The sequence below is a fragment of the Tachypleus tridentatus genome, chromosome 7 (genome assembly GCF_004210375.1).
Source record: "Tachypleus tridentatus isolate NWPU-2018 chromosome 7, ASM421037v1, whole genome shotgun sequence".
NCBI classification, from domain to species: Eukaryota; Metazoa; Arthropoda; class Merostomata; order Xiphosura; family Limulidae; genus Tachypleus; species Tachypleus tridentatus.
The window spans coordinates 58,769,327-58,787,811 of record NC_134831.1 but is presented as its reverse complement, the minus strand read 5'-3'; the positions used below and the strand labels follow the sequence as shown (position 1 = coordinate 58,787,811).

The 18,485-nt window shown below is 31.2% G+C and overlaps 1 protein-coding gene and 1 non-coding gene across 2 annotated transcripts in view; one reads left to right on the top strand and one right to left on the bottom strand.

Moving 5' to 3' along the window:
• Positions 1–14,351, top strand: part of eIF3e (eukaryotic translation initiation factor 3 subunit e) — a 31,733-nt gene extending 17,382 nt beyond the window's left edge. Inside the window, exons 5-12 of the mRNA XM_076511926.1 lie at positions 461–565; positions 3,022–3,147; positions 3,474–3,598; positions 5,359–5,476; positions 5,732–5,943; positions 8,740–8,842; positions 12,670–12,804; positions 14,209–14,351. Of these exons, the coding sequence (XP_076368041.1) occupies positions 461–565; positions 3,022–3,147; positions 3,474–3,598; positions 5,359–5,476; positions 5,732–5,943; positions 8,740–8,842; positions 12,670–12,804; positions 14,209–14,238 (954 nt within the window). The 3' untranslated portion in view covers positions 14,239–14,351. The remainder of the gene's footprint in view (positions 1–460; positions 566–3,021; positions 3,148–3,473; positions 3,599–5,358; positions 5,477–5,731; positions 5,944–8,739; positions 8,843–12,669; positions 12,805–14,208) is intronic.
• Positions 14,352–15,037: 686 nt separating this feature from the next.
• TRNAD-GUC (transfer RNA aspartic acid (anticodon GUC)) lies at positions 15,038–15,109 on the bottom strand. Its single transcript has one exon. It is a non-coding gene; the product is annotated as a tRNA-Asp (tRNA).
• Between the last annotated feature and the right edge of the window lie 3,376 nt (positions 15,110–18,485).

Genomic DNA, 18,485 nt, shown 5'->3' with positions numbered 1-18,485 from the left:
TTTCTTTAATAATATTTATAGATAATTGCTAAAAGTTAGAAGTATTTAGAGGTCTTATAATTACCTTGAGGATATTCTTGATTACATTTGCCATTCCATTGGTTGGCTGGGCATGGCCTAGCAATTAGCATAGCAAGCTGTCAATTAGAAAGTTCAAGTTTGGAATCCCTAACATGCTTTTCACTCTTAGCTGCAACTATGTTATAGAGAGAGATAATAAATCCTCTTTTCATGTAAGAGTAGCTGTGTAAGTAAGGTTTGCTGCTTATTGGTTGTATCTGTCTGAACTTTTTTATCTCTAATCTGACCATTTGATTTGGGTCACATATATGTGATTTTAAGGCTAAAATAACAAATTATCATTCCACCAACTTTTATATGTTCGTGTATGTAAAATTATTTTAGAATGCTATAGATATGAGAATATTGTTTGGTATATTATATGTTTTTTACTCCTTAGTTTAAGCCTTCAATGATTGACACCCTCTACACCTTTGCAAAATTTCAGTATGAATGTGGAGATTACTCTCGTGCTGCTGTAAATTTATATTTTCATCGAGCACTGGTAAGCGAAACAAAGACAGATCTAATAATCCTTGTTATTTGTCACCTTTAAACGTAAGGATTGTGCACTATGATGAAAAGCATATTTTTAGTTGTACAGTACTATGCAAAAATGTTAATGCAAGAGAATATTTTGTCATTCTTTTTCACTTTATGGAGCAAATTCCTTTATGCTATTACAGATTGTAAATTTGAACACTATGGTAATGATTCAATGTTCCCTGTTGACAACTGGATGAGCCGGAGTGATAATACTTATCATTCTTTAGAATTCCCATATACTTGTACCAAGGGCATGTCCTAACAATTCCACTTGAATAACGTATTGATCAAATTTAGGGTATGAAATGTCATGGTACTCCTTACAGTATCTTAACTATATAGAAAGAAGTGAGCAAGGAACTAGCATATAATACCAGTAAATACTAGAGGAAATCAATTTAATAGTACTGCACAAAAGCACCTTGATAAAAACAGTGTTAAACATTATATATTAAGTTTTGTTCTCATACCACAGCCCGAAAAAGTGTAGAGAATTCTCAGTAGAGCAGAGAGTTGGACTCTCTCACAAATTGCTCTTAAGTACACCCAAGATTACATGACTAAGACAGGTAAATTCACAAATATGAAAGGAAATGATACAGATGTTAAGTATCTTCATTTCTGCAGCCTTCAGGACAGAAGAAATACTGCCATTTATCTCAAGCATGAGGTAAACAACCATGTACCAAATAACAGAAAAGTATCCAGATCTACTGTACCAAGAAGACTTAATAAGAATGGTATATTTGGTTGTGTAACAGTTAAAAAACCTTTACTACAATCTCCAAGTATTGTCAAGACTGAAAGCTGCTAAAAAGTACAAAAACTGGATGATTTGAAAAGAGTGTTATGAATAGATGATTCCAAGTTTTAAATATTTGGTTCAAAATTTAAGTTTTATGTCCAATGTGGAAGAAAGGTGAAAGATACCTCATTGTATGGCACCTATCATGAAGCACTGGGGAAGGCAGTGTGATGGTTTGGGGCTTTTTTTCTGTTGAGGTGACAGGCGATATTTGCAAAATAGAAGGAATAATGGGCTAGCATAAGTACTGTGAGCTACTGATCCATTATGCTATACCCATTGGTTTGTGTATTATTGGTAAAGAATTCAAATACCAGGAAGGTATGCCTCAATATCTTCTTAGTAGTAGAATTCTGTACCAAGCTGCTAGAGTCATTTAAATGGTGTAATGGCCCCTACATAATCCCTGATCTCAACTCAGTTGAATAGATATGGGATTTGACAAATCCAAAGTTACTTCCAAATAAGCTTTATGAGAGTTTTAGAGACAGTTGGAGTAAAATTCTAAAGGAAAATTTGATTAAATATGTTGCAACAATGCCTGAAACACTGTTTGCAGTTAATAAAGCAAAAAGGGGAACACACAAAATATTAACTGTTTGCTGAAGTTCCACTGACTTTCTGTTGCACTAAATATGAATAACCATAAAATTTTGATGTTTTGCATATGATTTACCTTCCATTGTTTTTTTTAAAGTAGTCTGAAATCTAATTTTTGACTTTTTCTTAACCCTTTTGCACAGGACTATATCAGTATCATATGTTCTTTGTTACTTCAGAGTTTCCAAGTCAATGTTATAAATTCACATTCTGACTTTGGGTGTTAATCTGTGGTATGCAATAAGCCAGAATAAAATGAGTATCAGTAGTTCTACTTCAAGTATAAAAATAAACAGTATCTTAGTATCCATATTTATACCACTAACTCTCTTTCATTTTCACCAAATACTGAACTTTTTATATAACCTAGCTTTGCATTTTCAATGAATAAATTTATAATCATTTACATAAAGACCTAATTATTAAACTTACTATGTTAAACTTTATTTAATTCACTTCATGAAAATAATTGAAAAAGTAAGAACATTTTACTTTAGTTAAGAAAATAAAAAGTTAATTATCTAAAAAAATAAGCATTACATTTATTACTTACCAAATAATTACTAATAATGCATGTGTATTATGCACAAGGAACATGGTTTGCCTCTGTTGAAGAGCTCTAATTGTTATGGTTGATAATCCAAGCTCAAATCTGTGTGATACCAATACAGATTCTATGAATTTTGAGCTTTAGGTGCATTAGAAGAGTGGTAGTCAATCCATTAGCATAGATGATTTAGTACTGTTGGCTTAATGTCTTTCCTCTGGTCAGTAGTTCCAAGTTAGAGTTAATGACAAATAGTCTTAACACCAGCTTAACAGTAAATAGCAGTTTGTGAAGCTGATTGGTGAATGTTCTTGTGAATAAATAATTTTTATTTCTGAAATTAAAACCATGCAACACATATTTGACTTTAATTTTATTAGTTTCTGGAAAGCTGTTTTAATTTCAAGTCTGATATCTGAAAGAGAGTTCACGAATTAGCTATACTTTTTTATTTTTCTTACAGGTTCCTGGAACAGATAAAAACTTTTTAAATGGACTCTGGGGTAAACTGGCAGCAGAAATATTGATGCAGAATTGGGAAACTGCTTTAGAAGATCTAAACAAATTGAAGGAATACATTGATGGAAATGTAACTGTTCGAGATAAGCTTAGTTGTTTTCTTTCTTTAACTGCTAAGCCTTGCTTTTTGGAAAGTTCTAGATAACGTAACTTATTTGTATTTTAAAACACAACAGTAAGTTTATATAATTAAATTATAATGCAAAATATTCAATGTGTACTGTTTCAATAACATTTAAAATAAATTATTAACTTTTAAGAGAATAAGCAGTGTGAATGCTTTGGATAAACTCTCTTATTTGTTCAATATTATTCATAGGATGTCATATTTAAAATCTAAATAAATATAAGCAGAAAAAATCATTGTTATGTACATTTTTTTTTCATTTATTTTAGGCTTTTGGTTCTCCCTTACAATCTCTTCAGCAGAGAACTTGGTTAATTCACTGGAGTCTCTTTGTGTTTTTCAATCATACAAAAGGAAGAGATTTGATCATTGATATGTTCCTTTTCCAACCTCAGTAAGTTTATTAATTCTTCAGAAGCTATTACAAACCATGGTTATCATATTGCTTAACAGATATATTTAACACTTATATTTTAATCATGTAAGGTAATGTATGCTTTCCTGTGACTAAATTAATTGAATATCAAAAATCTGAAAACAATCATATGGATAAAGTTCAGAACCTTTTTTTTTTTTTTTTTATTGTGCTTGGCTATAATGTTCCTAGGTCACTAGATTTAATATTTTGGATCATTTTTGGGATACCAAGTATGCAAGTTAAGAGAAAAGCAGGCACAAATGTTTTGTGAAATTTCTCATAAAATCATGATAAAAGGCATAATTTTTTATTAAACTGCTTTATATGTACAGAAAATTTGGATGTTATATTGGTGTGAAATTATTTACTAAAAAGTAGTCTTGATTTATTACCAACCTTTAATCAGTTTTTAGAAAACTAAATTTCCTCCAAACAATAAGATCTTTTATTATGCTGTATTTTCAAGATAACCACTAAAACCTGTGGCTCAGTATCTGGAACAAATTATTGATTCTCTTTCTTAATGCTCACTAATAGCATTAAACCATTCAAGAAAATTTTAAATTAAAAAGTCCCACAGATTTTGCATGATGGGTCATTCCCTCAGTGTGTAAAATTAGTTTAACCTTAACACATACTTTTTAGCAGCTTCATTTAAACATTTAGAAATCTGTTAAATTCTGTGGCTGTGTGTTAACAAACAGTGCTTTTATGTGTACTTAAAGGATATTAACTGTTCATTGAAATTTCTGAAATATTTTAAATAGTGTTTTGGATGCATCTTCTTGCTCATTAGAATAGTTTAATCTAGGAATATATAACTTTTATGACTTACAGACTAATTACATTTAGAATAGTAATCAAGTTGTGTCCCTGGATGCCACATGTACAAGATAACTGTTTTAGGCATACAATGTATTCAGCTCTGGTTATATTAGTAGAAAAAAATGGAACCATTTTGAATGCTCTTGGGTTTTTTTGAAGTTGCAAATAACATTTGTACCCCACTATTGTTAAGAATTATACTTTATTTTTGTCATCATCCATTATAACAATTATGTAACTTCTGTACATGCCGTACCTGTATGTAGTTCCTACATGATTCATGTTACAAGTTTTTTTACATTTGTGTTTCTGCTATTCAGATATACTTTGATAATGTGTGTTAATATGACCTTACTGTGACTTTGTAATTATGAATATTATTGTTATAATTAAATTGATTTATTCTATCTTCTGATTTTCAGTGTAATGAAAATATCACATTTGGTCCTATTGTGCTACTATATATAAACACACATCCTTAATAGTAGTATGTTTAATGCAGACTTCAGAAATATGTATTTATATGCTTATTAAAGCTTGTAGATACTTGTATCTTATTTATATTTCAATAAATGTCTTTTCAGTTGATCTTTATTTTTTTATTTCTCACAGTGCTCATGAATATTTTGTTGTTCTGGTAATCCTGTCATAACCAAAAAAATAATTTGTAAAATTGTAAATAAATAGCCAAGCATTTTTTAGTCATGGGAAGATGGGGACATTTTTAACTTCTCTTATAATATTTTTGAATTCTTGACTTATTGTGACAAAACTAATGAAAATTTAAATGTTTAATATATGTTGAGTAGGATAACTCCTAATTTTAGCAAGTTGGCTTAGAAACTTTTAATTATACAATAACTACATGTGTATACTGCAGATGGATTATTGAAAACAGTTTTGTCTTTCAGATATCTCAATGCTATTCAGACAGTTTGTCCACACATACTAAGATATTTAACTACTGCAGTCATCACTAACAAACAGCGACGGACAGCCATGAAGGAACTGGTCAAAGTCATTCAACAGGTGATTAACTCTCGAGGAGAAAACAATGTCACTAAAGATTTTGCTTTTAGTCCTTATTTCATGTTGTATTTTATCAAATAACCTTATTAGATATATAGCATGCAATATATACTATTTGGTATTGCACAAAATATAATTTTATCTCAACTGGTAAAATTGTTATTTCTAAATGGTATTTCATTTCAGTTACAAAACTTTTCTCATTTTCTAAACTTTGGAAAACAGTATGTACTAATTCTGTATATATTAATATAGGAAAGTTACACCTATAAAGACCCAATCACAGAGTTTGTAGAATGTCTCTATGTGAACTTTGATTTTGATGGAGCACAGAGAAAACTGCGAGAATGTGAGACTGTTCTAGACAATGACTTCTTTCTGGTTGCTTGTTTAGATGACTTTATTGAAAACGCTCGACTTTTCATTTTTGAGACTTTCTGCCGTATTCATGAATGCATTTCCATTGAGTAAGTACTTAAAATCACAATTATATTAAGCTTAGAATTACATTCTCTTCAATCATTTTCAATTTTCTTTTGTAAAAAAAGAAAAAAAAAAACTCCTATTTAACCATTTATGAAGTATATTTTCTGATAGTTTTGTATTATTTCTCACTTAAGTGCTGCTTCTTAGCTATTTTTAATAGTGAGAAATTATTAATACTTTTAACCCTATGTGTGAAAACAGGGTCACAGTGCACATATCATAACTTTTTTACAGAGTTACATTCAAAAATTAATTAACTTTATTATTAACTTATCTCAATAGTCTTAGCATCAAAACAATTTATGATTCAAAGTTTTTTATTATCTAATTTCTAATTTTTTACTTAGGTCAAAATGGGTTATTTTGCTATGATGTTTGTAATTAGGTATTTGGCCTCACTTTCATTGTTTGCAGTTGTGATGTTCAGCTTAACCCTTCCAGTGGTATTTAAACCTTTCCAAATGGGTCATGGGTCAAAGGTCATGTTGCATTTGTTGATTTGCATTCAAAATTTTATTGAACTGCTATTTTATGAATTTATTTCCCTAAGTTTGGCATCAAACTGTAAATTATTATTCAAATTGTCATATTATACGTTACTTAATTTCTTTAACATAAATTAAATGATCCCTCCCCTATACATACTTCTATATATGAAATGTGAATAACCAATTCAAAGCTCAATGTTTCCTTGGTGATTTTTCTCTTTCAAGACAAACTTTTGTATTGTTGAGTCTTTAGTGTGTTCAAAATTTTGTATTTTGTAAGATATAAATACAGCATATTTATTAAACTTGATAAATTATAATGGATTTCTGTGGTATCAATAATATAATTTATGATTGTTTAGTTATTCAAGTACATATATCAAACATAAAAGCAATTATTTTATTTTACATCCTCCATGTGCAAAAGTTAAGACTTAGCAAGCTAAGGTTAGCAGCGACAAGTACAAAGGTCATAGCTAGAAGAGATAATTGTGTCCTTTATTTCTTTATTTACTTTTCTATATTTAAAAAAACAAGTTTAAAAACTTGGTTGTGAATAACAATAATCTCTATACATATACAATTTATAATAACTGAAATGTCACTGTATTTTACCAAATACTAGTCCACTAAAACAAAGGCAAGGTAGGTCATACTGTAGAAACTAAAGGTCTGTTTTATATTATTAGATACAGTAACATGAATGCACATGCACCACATCATTGTAACTTCTGTACTGTTAGCCAAGCATTGCTGAAGGAACAATATAATAAAAATAATAAATCTATATCTATAAATATGTAATGCAATTTAAGGTATTTATTCTAAACAATTGTTTTCATTTTATAACCCGTAGTCATTCTAGAATGAAAAACATAATTTGTATTAATTTTCTAATTTTATATGAGGGTTGCAAGATTGGTCAAATTGGCTAAACCCATACAGAGATTCATTAGTGAAAATAACATTAAATATAAAGTTTGTTCTTAAGAAATGTTTGATAAAACTTCTGGACATTATAAGGATTTCCAAGCTAAAATTGGCAAATTTTAGCCTGTAGCAACTGATACATTGTTTTTTCTGAGATAACACACCTTGAAGGCAGCAATGACTTCATGTTCCATTGGTTGAAAAAGTGATGTGTTTGGTGGGGGGGAAAAACTTTCTATTTTAAGGGTGGTTGGAGGGCATTATCCAACAGTAACAAAGCATTTTTTCTAATTTTTGTACCAATCTCTGCTAGCTGTGAAAGTCTCACTGGTCTCTCACCATCTTCATCCTTCAAAATTTTCTCGATGTTTTTTGTACCAACCCCTGCTAGCTGTGAAAGTCTCACTGTTCTCTCACCATCTTCATCCTTCAAAATTTTGTAGATGTTTTTTGCACCAGCCCCTGCTAGCTGTGAAATTCTCACTGTTCTCTCACCATCTTCATCTTTCAAAATTTTGTAGATGTTTTTTGTACCAACCCCTGCTAGATGTGAATGTCTCACTGTTCTCTCACCATCTTCATCTTTCAAAATTTTGTAGATGTTTTTTGTACCAACCCCTGCTAGATGTGAATGTCTCACTGTTCTCTCACTATCTTCATCCTTCAAAATTATGAAAGCAGAACTTAAAGGCAAATTTCACCAGTTCTGATCTTCAACCCATATTGGTAGCATTCTCTCCATATGTAAACTTGTATGAGTTAATGTAAACAGTTGTCAGCATGGCAGACTAACCAACACATTTAATTTGTCAGAACTGTTCGGAATTATGTTAAATATAGAGCAAAAGAAACCCAAATGTTAACCTGATGATCACCAGCTTCAATTCAACGAATAACTTTCAGCTTCTGCTCTAACATGATGAATTCTTCGGCTTTTTAGCTGGTCTTCACCGTTATCACTTGATTTTCTCTGCATAGACATATTGGATGTAAACATGTTTATAATGAAAGTCACTTTTAGAAAGTTAAACATTTAATAATAACATACAATTACAGTAGCACTACTATCACATGCAGTTGGAAGGCAGTGTGTTTAGTGATCTTCAGATTGCCAATGAAATTACAGCTACTGTTCCAGTGAAGTTAAAATTGATCATCTAAAACAAGACATTAAAATAAAACTTAAAAATTTCATGAAAATTATGGCCTATATAATTTTTTATTTCAATATTTCTGTTACTTTGCAAAATCTGTGCCATAATCTAATCATATATTGGTCAAATACATTTCTTTGACTGATTAAAGTTTTGAAAAATCTTAAAACTGCTCTGCTATTTCATGTTATTTTGTTTTTTTCAGTATGTTGGCCCAGAAACTAAACATGACACCAGAAGAAGCAGAGAGATGGATTGTAAATTTGATCCGAAATGCTCGGTTGGATGCAAAGATTGATTCCAAATTGGTAAGAGAATATTTTTTAGCTATACTTTATCTTGTAGTTCATTTTCCTATTCATTTTAGTATTTAGGTATCATTACCATTCAAGTAGATGTTTAATGTTCATCCCAATTTTCTATCTATTTCCCTTTTTGAGCACCTGAACTTGAATGTGAACTTTGCTGAAATCAGTGTTGTAATCTCAACCTTGCTATATTTGTCTAAACAAGAGCCTGGCTTTATAGTAAGAAATTAATCAACATTATGTTTTTATTGTATATAAGTGGAAATACTTATATACAAAAAAATTATTTGTTTCCTTTATTCAGTGCTCTTTTTTGATCATTTTTAATCTTATATGTAAACTATTGGTACATTGCAACAGTCCTGTTTCTTTGAAGATATATATAGTAGCATTTACTTACGTAATCCCAATATCAATATTTGTATCTTTACAAAATTCAGTAACGTATTAGTACACATTCAAAGTCTGTTTTTTAAAAAGTAATCAGAATTTTGTTTAATAATGTATTTTTTGTAACTGAAGATTTGCCTGGATATTTATGGAGCCTTTGCTGAGTCAGTATGTGTGAAAGGTGATTTTCATGCCCAGAATAAAAATTCTTTTCATCTTACAGGTTTTATATTTATTCATTTACCTAACCCATAGAACCTTCTGAATGAATATCAGTAGTATTCCCTTCAGTAAATCCCTGTATTTTATCTGTTAGTATTTCTAGTTTGAACCTTACTGTAGCAAAATCAGCACTGTAGAGTAAAAAGAAAAATTCAAACATATGAAATATAAATTACTTTTTGTTCTCTATATGACTACATATTATTTCACTTACTCTTACAGCTTACTGTAGTAGCCTTTTCACATCTGGTCTTATTTAATCATTACTTTGCAGTACTTATACATCTTGGATTATGCTAAACCATTTATTATAGTGATACGTTTTTGTGTAAATGCAGTTATGTGGCTATCACACCACACTGTATGGATTAGGATATCATGTATTATGAGAACTTTTATATGTGTATATATTTTCTCATTTATCTATTCTAGGTTTCTAATTTTTATGTTTTAATTACTTTTATATAAATAAATAAATTTAATATTTACATCTTGACTTAGCCTATTTTCCTGCTTAGAGCACTCTAAACCTATTTTTTGTGACAGCATTTCTTGTGCACCAAATTATTTATGCTTACTTTATACATACATTTTGTATTACAAAAAATATTCTCTGAAATAGAATATTCTAAAATGGCTGTATTTTAACTGGCTTTATAACTAACAAGTGTTACGTTTCAGAATAAATAAGCCCTTTGTTTAAATGATGTTTTTGTATATTATTTGGCATATGTTTGATACTGCTTCATAAATCATAACTTTGTGTATTGAAGCTCATTCATTTTAGAGAGTACAAAAAAGTATTGGATTCATCTGCAAGAATGTTACTTGTGGTTTATGTATTTTGCCTTGCATAAAAAATAAATAAAAACTATTGATTAAAATGCTGCTTAATATAAAGATTTTAAAAATGAAGAATCTCTGGCTCAAAATTTAAGACCTTGAGTCATAAGGATAAGTTAAAACAAACTTAAGTTTGTGTTTAAAGAAATATAAACCAAGTACAGAGAAAATATATGTATGTATAATCAAAAAATAGTTCCCACCTAATTGATAAAATAAAACATGATGACAACAGCAGGCTAACATCCAAAGCACTGCCATGTAAAATATATGATATAATGAAAGATTGAGTGTTAAATGAAATTTATTGAAACTTGTATATATATATAAAAGAAACCAAGTACCAATGAAACAAGAAATGTTTATACACCAACAGACTTAAATAAATGTGTGTATTTTTGAAAAATTAATACTTTTAATGGGAAAACTTAGATACACAGTTGTTTTGCATGAAATTCTGCATTTAAAATGCTTTCAGCTGTGTCATTGGTGTAATACACAGCTTTCAGGTTATGGGATTATTTTGGTTGTCATATCTAGATCTTGTGTGACTATAGCAGGCACCTTATAAAAAACAAAGGTAAACACCTATCAGTGAAATTGCTTCCAAGAAAACTTAAGTAACAAATATATTTTATTGTTGCTAGCTCTTCCAAAATATTCTTAAATATTATTTACTGTTAATTATTGTAGATTTTTAAAATAAAACAAGATTTTGCATAATCTTTATGTGCACATTGTTTATTTCATTCTGTCTATGCAGAATTTGTGGAGATTTTGGTAAACCTAGATTTCTAGAATATCCTGGAAAGTTAATTTATGAGGTCTTTCAAAAATGATGACAAATTCAGACTCTTGGAGAAGTCCTAGAAAACTAAAATGTCTTCCTCAAAGTATTTTTACCCAAATATTTTAAAATAACACTAAATAAAACACGTGCTGTGGTCAGCTTTTACACCATGTACACCATCCTGAACTTAATAACTAACAAAAACAGCAAATTAAACTTCACAAGGCAGTACTAATAACTTTCTGAGCCTTGACTGTATAACACAATTTAACATTTACTGCCTTGACTGTATCTGAGTTCTTCATTTTAATAAATACAAAAAGAGATATATATTGTTCTTCCTAAACTACCAAGGAAAAACAAATTGCACCTCACAGGGCAAAAATTGTTTTCCATTGTACTCTCTGGTGACATCTATGATTTTTTTATTTTGATTACCAAAATTAAACCACACAAAAATACAACTTTTCATCCAGTGCTGCCAAAAATTATTACATTACAAAAAACAACTGAACCAGAAAATCGTCTATTTATGAACGATGTGGATTGGTCTCGTAAGGGTTTATTTTGTGATGAAATAAGTTTTACATTATGGCTGCTTCTCCTTGATGAACATTTATGTAATGTCAGTATGGATTGGCTCTTTTCTAGTTGAATGCATTCTTTTGACCAGTTAGTGTAATCTGTCAGTCTCTGATAGAAATTTGTCTTGAAGTATATAGATTTGCAAGCACATCATTGATTCGTGTCAACTTGAAAGTAATTTTTTCACATGATCAAAGCAAATGAAATCCTCATATTTCTCATGGTATTACAGTATTTTCTTTTTCTTTATTTTTGTAACTTTATAAATTTGAAGGAGTACTGTTGTTTATTCCCCTTAAGGAGCATGAAAGAGTAGTATGTAACAAAGATTTTGATTCTCAAGGCAGTTAGTATGTATGAATAATTATTAATGTATTAATCAACTGTGAAAAAGCAACATTGCTTTATAATAATACTAAATAATACTTAGAGGAAATGTGTACCACTTAACTATATGTTTTACATTTTGAATAATAGAATAGTTATAGTCAAAGTCAGTAGTAAGACCAAGACAGAATACAATATAGTTCAGATTGCAACAATAAATGTCAGTTATCTTGCACAGTGTTGAGCTGTTCATTACATACTACATCATAATTTATTTTTGTTGTTCTATCATAACATTTTTGTTTTCAGGTAATGGAATGTTGCAGGAGCAAAAAGACTATAGTTAGAGTAATACTAAAGTATACATATTTTGGTTTTGTACAGTGTACAATTTCCATTTCAGCTACATAAACATGCAAGACAACTCAAAAAGAGCTTGCACTCAGTAGTTGAGATTTTGAAGACTTAAAATATTTTGTTTTTTCATTTCTATTAAGTAAAAGCAGCGTTTCATAGTTGTAAAATTTGAAAGTTTTGAATAATGGTTACAGAATTTATTTACATATTTTCATGTTTTATATACTTCTATTGTAGATTTTCCTCAAATTTACATACATATCTTGTGGGTTTTTTTAATATGTTTTTACATTCACACACGTTTTTCTTACAGGGCCATGTTGTAATGGGTACTCAAGCAATATCACCTTATCAACAACTTATTGAGAAGACAAAGGCCCTATCTTTCCGAACACAGATTCTAGCCATGAACATTGAAAAAAAAATCAATGCTAACAACCCAGAAAGGGTGTGTTTTTAATTTGTATTTACCAATATAATTTTGTTTTTTAAACTTTTCAGTAACATCTAATTGCTTTTTTGGCATAAGTTATTATTGAGGAATCTTCTTTATATTTTAAAATTACACCCAATTATATTTGATTTGTTTTTGACAAACCGTTATTAAAAAAAATTGTAAACTATTTAACTGTTTACAACAAACATTAACATAATTCAATGAATGATTGAGGAACCAGTAAAATTGGTTTGAGGGACACCCTTGTCATGATGTAAATTTAGGGAATGGTATCATTCAAATAATGCATTGACATTAGAAGTTGTTACATACATATGCTTAAATAGTAATAATTTTTAGAATAACTTTTTTTCAACTGTCTGTTCCACTTCTGATATTATTTTTTCAAAAACAGAGTTATTATCATACCAGTTTTTATGCAGTAACGTGAAAACAGGTAAATACTCTTTGAAAGATTTGAGTTTTGATTTTACAAAATACAGGAACTTAAATAATGACATGATTTACAAAATGTAATAGAAATCATGTAGTTGTGTACCATTAATTTTTGTCAACAAATATGGTATTGTTAATTTTAAAGTATGAAGAACTTGAATTTTTCTTTTTGCTTCTGTGTGACTTGGGCACAATGAACAACTTAAGTTATTGAGAATTTTTTTGTGAACATAAATTAAACTTTCAGTGATAGAAAAAAAAATGATAGATAATTAATATTTTAAACTTTTCACCAGATAATTAGACTTCACAATCAGATACCAGTTAGTCATTTTTTATCAAATACATAGCATTATGATATATAAGACACTTTCACTGCATATCTTGACGTTATAACATCAGTAACTTACCCAAATCATCTGATATTTTGGGTGTCTTGCATCACATGGTTACTGGGGCCCCATCTGAGGAATCGATTGTTTCTTACTCACACTCCTAGATGTCAGCACAAAAATTTTGACAGAAAAGTTGATCTCCCCTGTCATGGGAAATAACGTGTTGAATATAGTTGGTTCCTGTGGTGAAAAGGTTGAGTAAATAAATCTTATTGGAAGTATACCTAGTGATATATTGTAGGATCACTAATCAAACACGTGATTTTACACTTAACGCTCACATGCTATTAGCAAGAAATCCTTTTGTGTTCTGAACATAAAATATTAAGTTAAGTGCAGTATCACAGAGAATTACAATGACAGTATAACTGAAGGAGCTGTGTTTGTTGTTAATTAGCTGTTAATATACTCTCGCAAAAAAATTATGCTAATAAATGTAATATTTGATTGTAAGCGTAATAACATTTTAAGTACCTAACTTCTAACACATTGAACAGGGTGGAAATTTGTTCAGGATTAGACTTTGCAATATGTGTAATTCTGTATCTTACTTTTTACTTTCCAGATTCAACAGTGGGGAGCTCAGGACTTTTAGCAAAGAAGACTTTAGCAGCATATTCTAAGAAAGAAACTGTTAAACAAATGAAATTATAAAACAAATTTGGCAAATGTATTGTTTATAATAAAAAAAAACATTTTGTCCTCAAAGTTTTGGGAGATTTTTCCATGTCAGCTTTATGAGTGGTGAATGAATTATATTAAAACAAAGTGTTAAACAATTGCTTATTAATTATGACTGAGGGAAGGTTGATTGTGGACTCTGAGTGCTTTGAAAGTACATTAAAGTTGGTGAATGACTTTACATTATTTGGAGTAACCTTAACCCATTTTGATGTTTCCAAAACTGTTGGAGTTCATAATTAACCTTTTCTTGTCATGAAAACACATCCTAGAGGATGTATAATGATGGTATCTAGTTCTTTATGAGCATGAAATATATGGCTACTATACTGCACTGTGTGAGAGTAAGTATTAACATTTCAAGTTCTCTATAGGAAGTAAATGAGCAATCATTTAAAGTTCGTTTAATTTCAGTTTTTAGAATCAGTTGTCACCTTGTGCTATTTTACAACTAGTATTATAATACCTATCAAATGTGCCCCAAACCACTGAAAGATTATATAGTTCAGTCACTCGTGCTGTTATTATTCCTAACACATCCTACTGTGTTTACATTGGTTCATCTTGGCTATTTTGAAGATGATCAGCTATCATGATTAACAATAAAAATGTATTACGTGATCTTACGATATTCGTAAAATTTCACGATGGAAACATATTAAAAATGCTTTACAAACTCAAAAATATGGGAAGGGGAAAAAAAGAAACACTTCCTCCCCGGCGGGGAATCGAACCCCGGTCTCCCGCGTGACAGGCGGGGATACTTACCACTATACTACCGAGGAATGATTGCTAAGGTAACAGGGACTTAATTTATAGAATAAGAAGATTCCCAAATTTACTTAATTATAGTAATTAGAAATGTTGTGGCTCTTCTTCGTTCCCCCTTCCCTCATGTGAAATATAACTGTACTTAAAACTTTGCCCGTTTTTAAATTTTACTTGTTTAAGGTATAAAGTGCGATGACATATTATAATATTAACGTACTTCCAAGTATATAATGGCGAAGTTTAATGAATATTTAATAATGAAAGAAATTTCTATTATTGAATATAATTCTCTCTAAGACTAGTTAGAATGTGCAAGTTGTATACGTTCCTGATAATTTGTTTCAAAATGCATAATTGTGGTATAATTCAATTCTGATAAGGCTTTGAAAAGTAGAATTATTACTTGAAGGTGGGCGTTTGAAATATTTTGGTGCAAAATTAAATTTTCAATAATAAAAATAACACTTCAATTATTTATTAAGCAATAATCCGGAACAGCAAAGATTCTAAAGTTTTAAACTAAACTTTATATAAAGGCTTCTCGGTGGATTGTCTACGGACATACAACGCAAGTAACAGAGTATCAATACCCCTGGTGGGCACAACATATAAATCATTATATGGATTTATTTTTAACTATTACGTTGCTCAGAAATAAATGTAGTTTTTGAACTGCAAAGTTTGAAAAAGTATAAGCCAATGTTGTAAAACGTGCCTTAATCAAAGTAAGCACCATTTGCTTCAACATACTTTTGCCAATGAGTATCGATGTAATGGTGTTTATGCCTCTGCTCTGGAATTCAGAGTTTCTATGGTCAAAGAACTCCCTGAAAGCTGCTTCTGCATCTGCCCGATTTTTAAATAGATTATTGTCCCAAAATCTGTCAAAGTTCTTGAAAAAATGAGAATCCGTAGGTTTACTTATTTTGAATTTTCGCGCAAAGCTACACGAGGGCTATCTGCGCTAGCCGTCCCTAATTTAGCAGTGTAAGACTATAGGGAAGGCAGCTAGTCATCACCACCCTCCACCAACTCTTGGGCTAACGAATAGTGGGATTGGCCGTCACATTATAACGCTTTCACAGCTGAAAGGGCAAGCCTATTTGGTGCGACGGGATTCGAACTCGAGACCCACAGATTACGAGTCGAACGCCTTAACCTACCTAGCCATGCCGGGCCAAATACGAAAGAGTTGCTACGGTAATTTTAAACACTTAAAATTATATTACAAATTCATAACATGACAGTAGAGTGGTACTTCGGTTCTCGAACGACTCCCTTCTCCAACAATTCGGTTTTCGAACATATTGTTTGAGAAAAAAATGTCTCAGTTGTCGAACATAAACTAGGTTCCCGAATCAAGCTGTCGTGGCCCGAAACCCCGAAATAACCCAAATGACCCTTCGACCATTTTCGGCCCACGAGCTTGCCCAAAACATTTTACCCGCACCTGTCGCTCAGTCCACACCCCCGCTAAAATCTGCCGTGAACGTTCTCGTTTTTCTTTTTGTTTTTGTTTTTCTAAATATTCTGATTAAATAAGCCACCATGGATCAAATAAGTATAATGAAAGCAGTAAACCAGAAAGAAACGTTGTTAGAGCCACAATAGAGGTGAAAAAAGATCTCATAGCGAAGTATGAGAGTGATGTTCGCGTGTCTGACCTTGCTACACAGTTTGGTATGGTGATGTCTACAGTCTGCACCATACTGAAAGATAAAAAAGGTCATCAAAGGAGCTAATGTTGGAAAAGGAGTGACAGTGCGTACGAAATAAAGATCACAAACAATGGATGAGGTAGAAAAACTGTTATTGATTTGGGTAAACGAAAAACGAATTTAAATACTATGTAGAAGCTGAGGGTATTTTTCCTCAACAAGTATTAAACTGTGATGAGATATGCCTCTTTGGCATATTATTCCAAAAGTTATACTTAAAACTTTAACCTTTGCTTGTGTACCATTCTGAGAACCCGAGAGTTTTTTAAGAAAAACAATGTCCTGAAAAGTAAACTAAATGTCATGTGGAGAGCTAATAGTAAAGCATGGGTAACCAGGCATTTTTTTTTATGGAGTGGGTCTATGAAGTGTTTGTTCCAAGTGTAAAGAATTACCTCATGGAAAAACAGTTGCCACTCAAGGCCCTTCTTGTGATGGACAATGCACCTGCTCACCCACCAGGCTTGGAGGACGGGTTAGTGGAGAAGTACAGTTTCATTACGGTGAAGCTCTTGCCCCCTAACACGAGTCCTCTCATTCAGTCCATGGACCAGCAGGTCATATCGAACTTTAAGAAACTCTACACCAAAGCTTTGAAGTGACCTCTGGCATAGAGTTAACCCTCAGATAGTTCTGGAAAAATCAATTCAATATCCTCCATTGCTTGAGGATCATAGACAAAGCCTGGATGGAAGTGTCTTTGAGGACCATGAACTCAGCCTGGAAGAAATTGTGGCCAGACTCAGTAGCAGACAGAGACTTTGAAGACTTTGAGGCTGAGCCTGTTGTCGAGGATATTGTCTCACTAGGCAAGTGTATGGGCTTGAATGTGAGTGGTGATGATGTGGAGAAGTTGGTGGAAGGCCACAACACTGAGCTCACCATGGAAGAACTTCAAGACCTTCAAAAGGAGCAGCAACAGAAGGCAATTGAGGAAGTGTCTTCAGATGAGGAGGAGGGAAGAGAGGATGTTCCTAGTTCACTAATCAAGGAAATGTGTTGAAAATGGGGAGAGTTACAAAGTTTTGTGGAACATTTTCACCCTGACAATGCTGTAGCAAACCGCAGCATAAACCTTTTCAATGACAATGCCATATCTTGCTTCAGAAACATTTTAAAATTCAGGCAGAAACAAACCTCATTAGACAAGTTTTTAGTTAGAAATAGGTCCAGTGAGTCTGAAGCATGTTGTAGCGGTGCAAAGAGACAGAAAATAGAAAAAAAACCAGAAGGAGAGTTACCTGACGTTTTTATGAACAATAATAACCCTCCTACTCTCCACGTTCCTCATCACCTTTCACTTACGCCATCAGCTCTCCTCAGCACAGGTAAAGTGTAGTTAAATTTTCATTTATTGTTTTTTCATTGTATTTATAGTTTTTGTGGTTGACTTTATGCATGTAAGTGTTATTATACAGGTATAAAGGCGCAATATTTTTACTTAAAATGTTTCATAATGCGTAATTTTTGGAGGTCTGCAACGGATTAATTTAATTTACAGTATTTCTTATGGGAAAAATTGATTCGATTTTCGAACAGCCTTCTGGAACAGCTTAAGTTCGAGAACCGAGGAACCACTGTATTTACTTTGACGTTTATGAGATATATTAAAGTTGCCGACAATAGGATAGTAACAGGAAGACCACCGTAATTATGTTTTCATTTTTTAAAT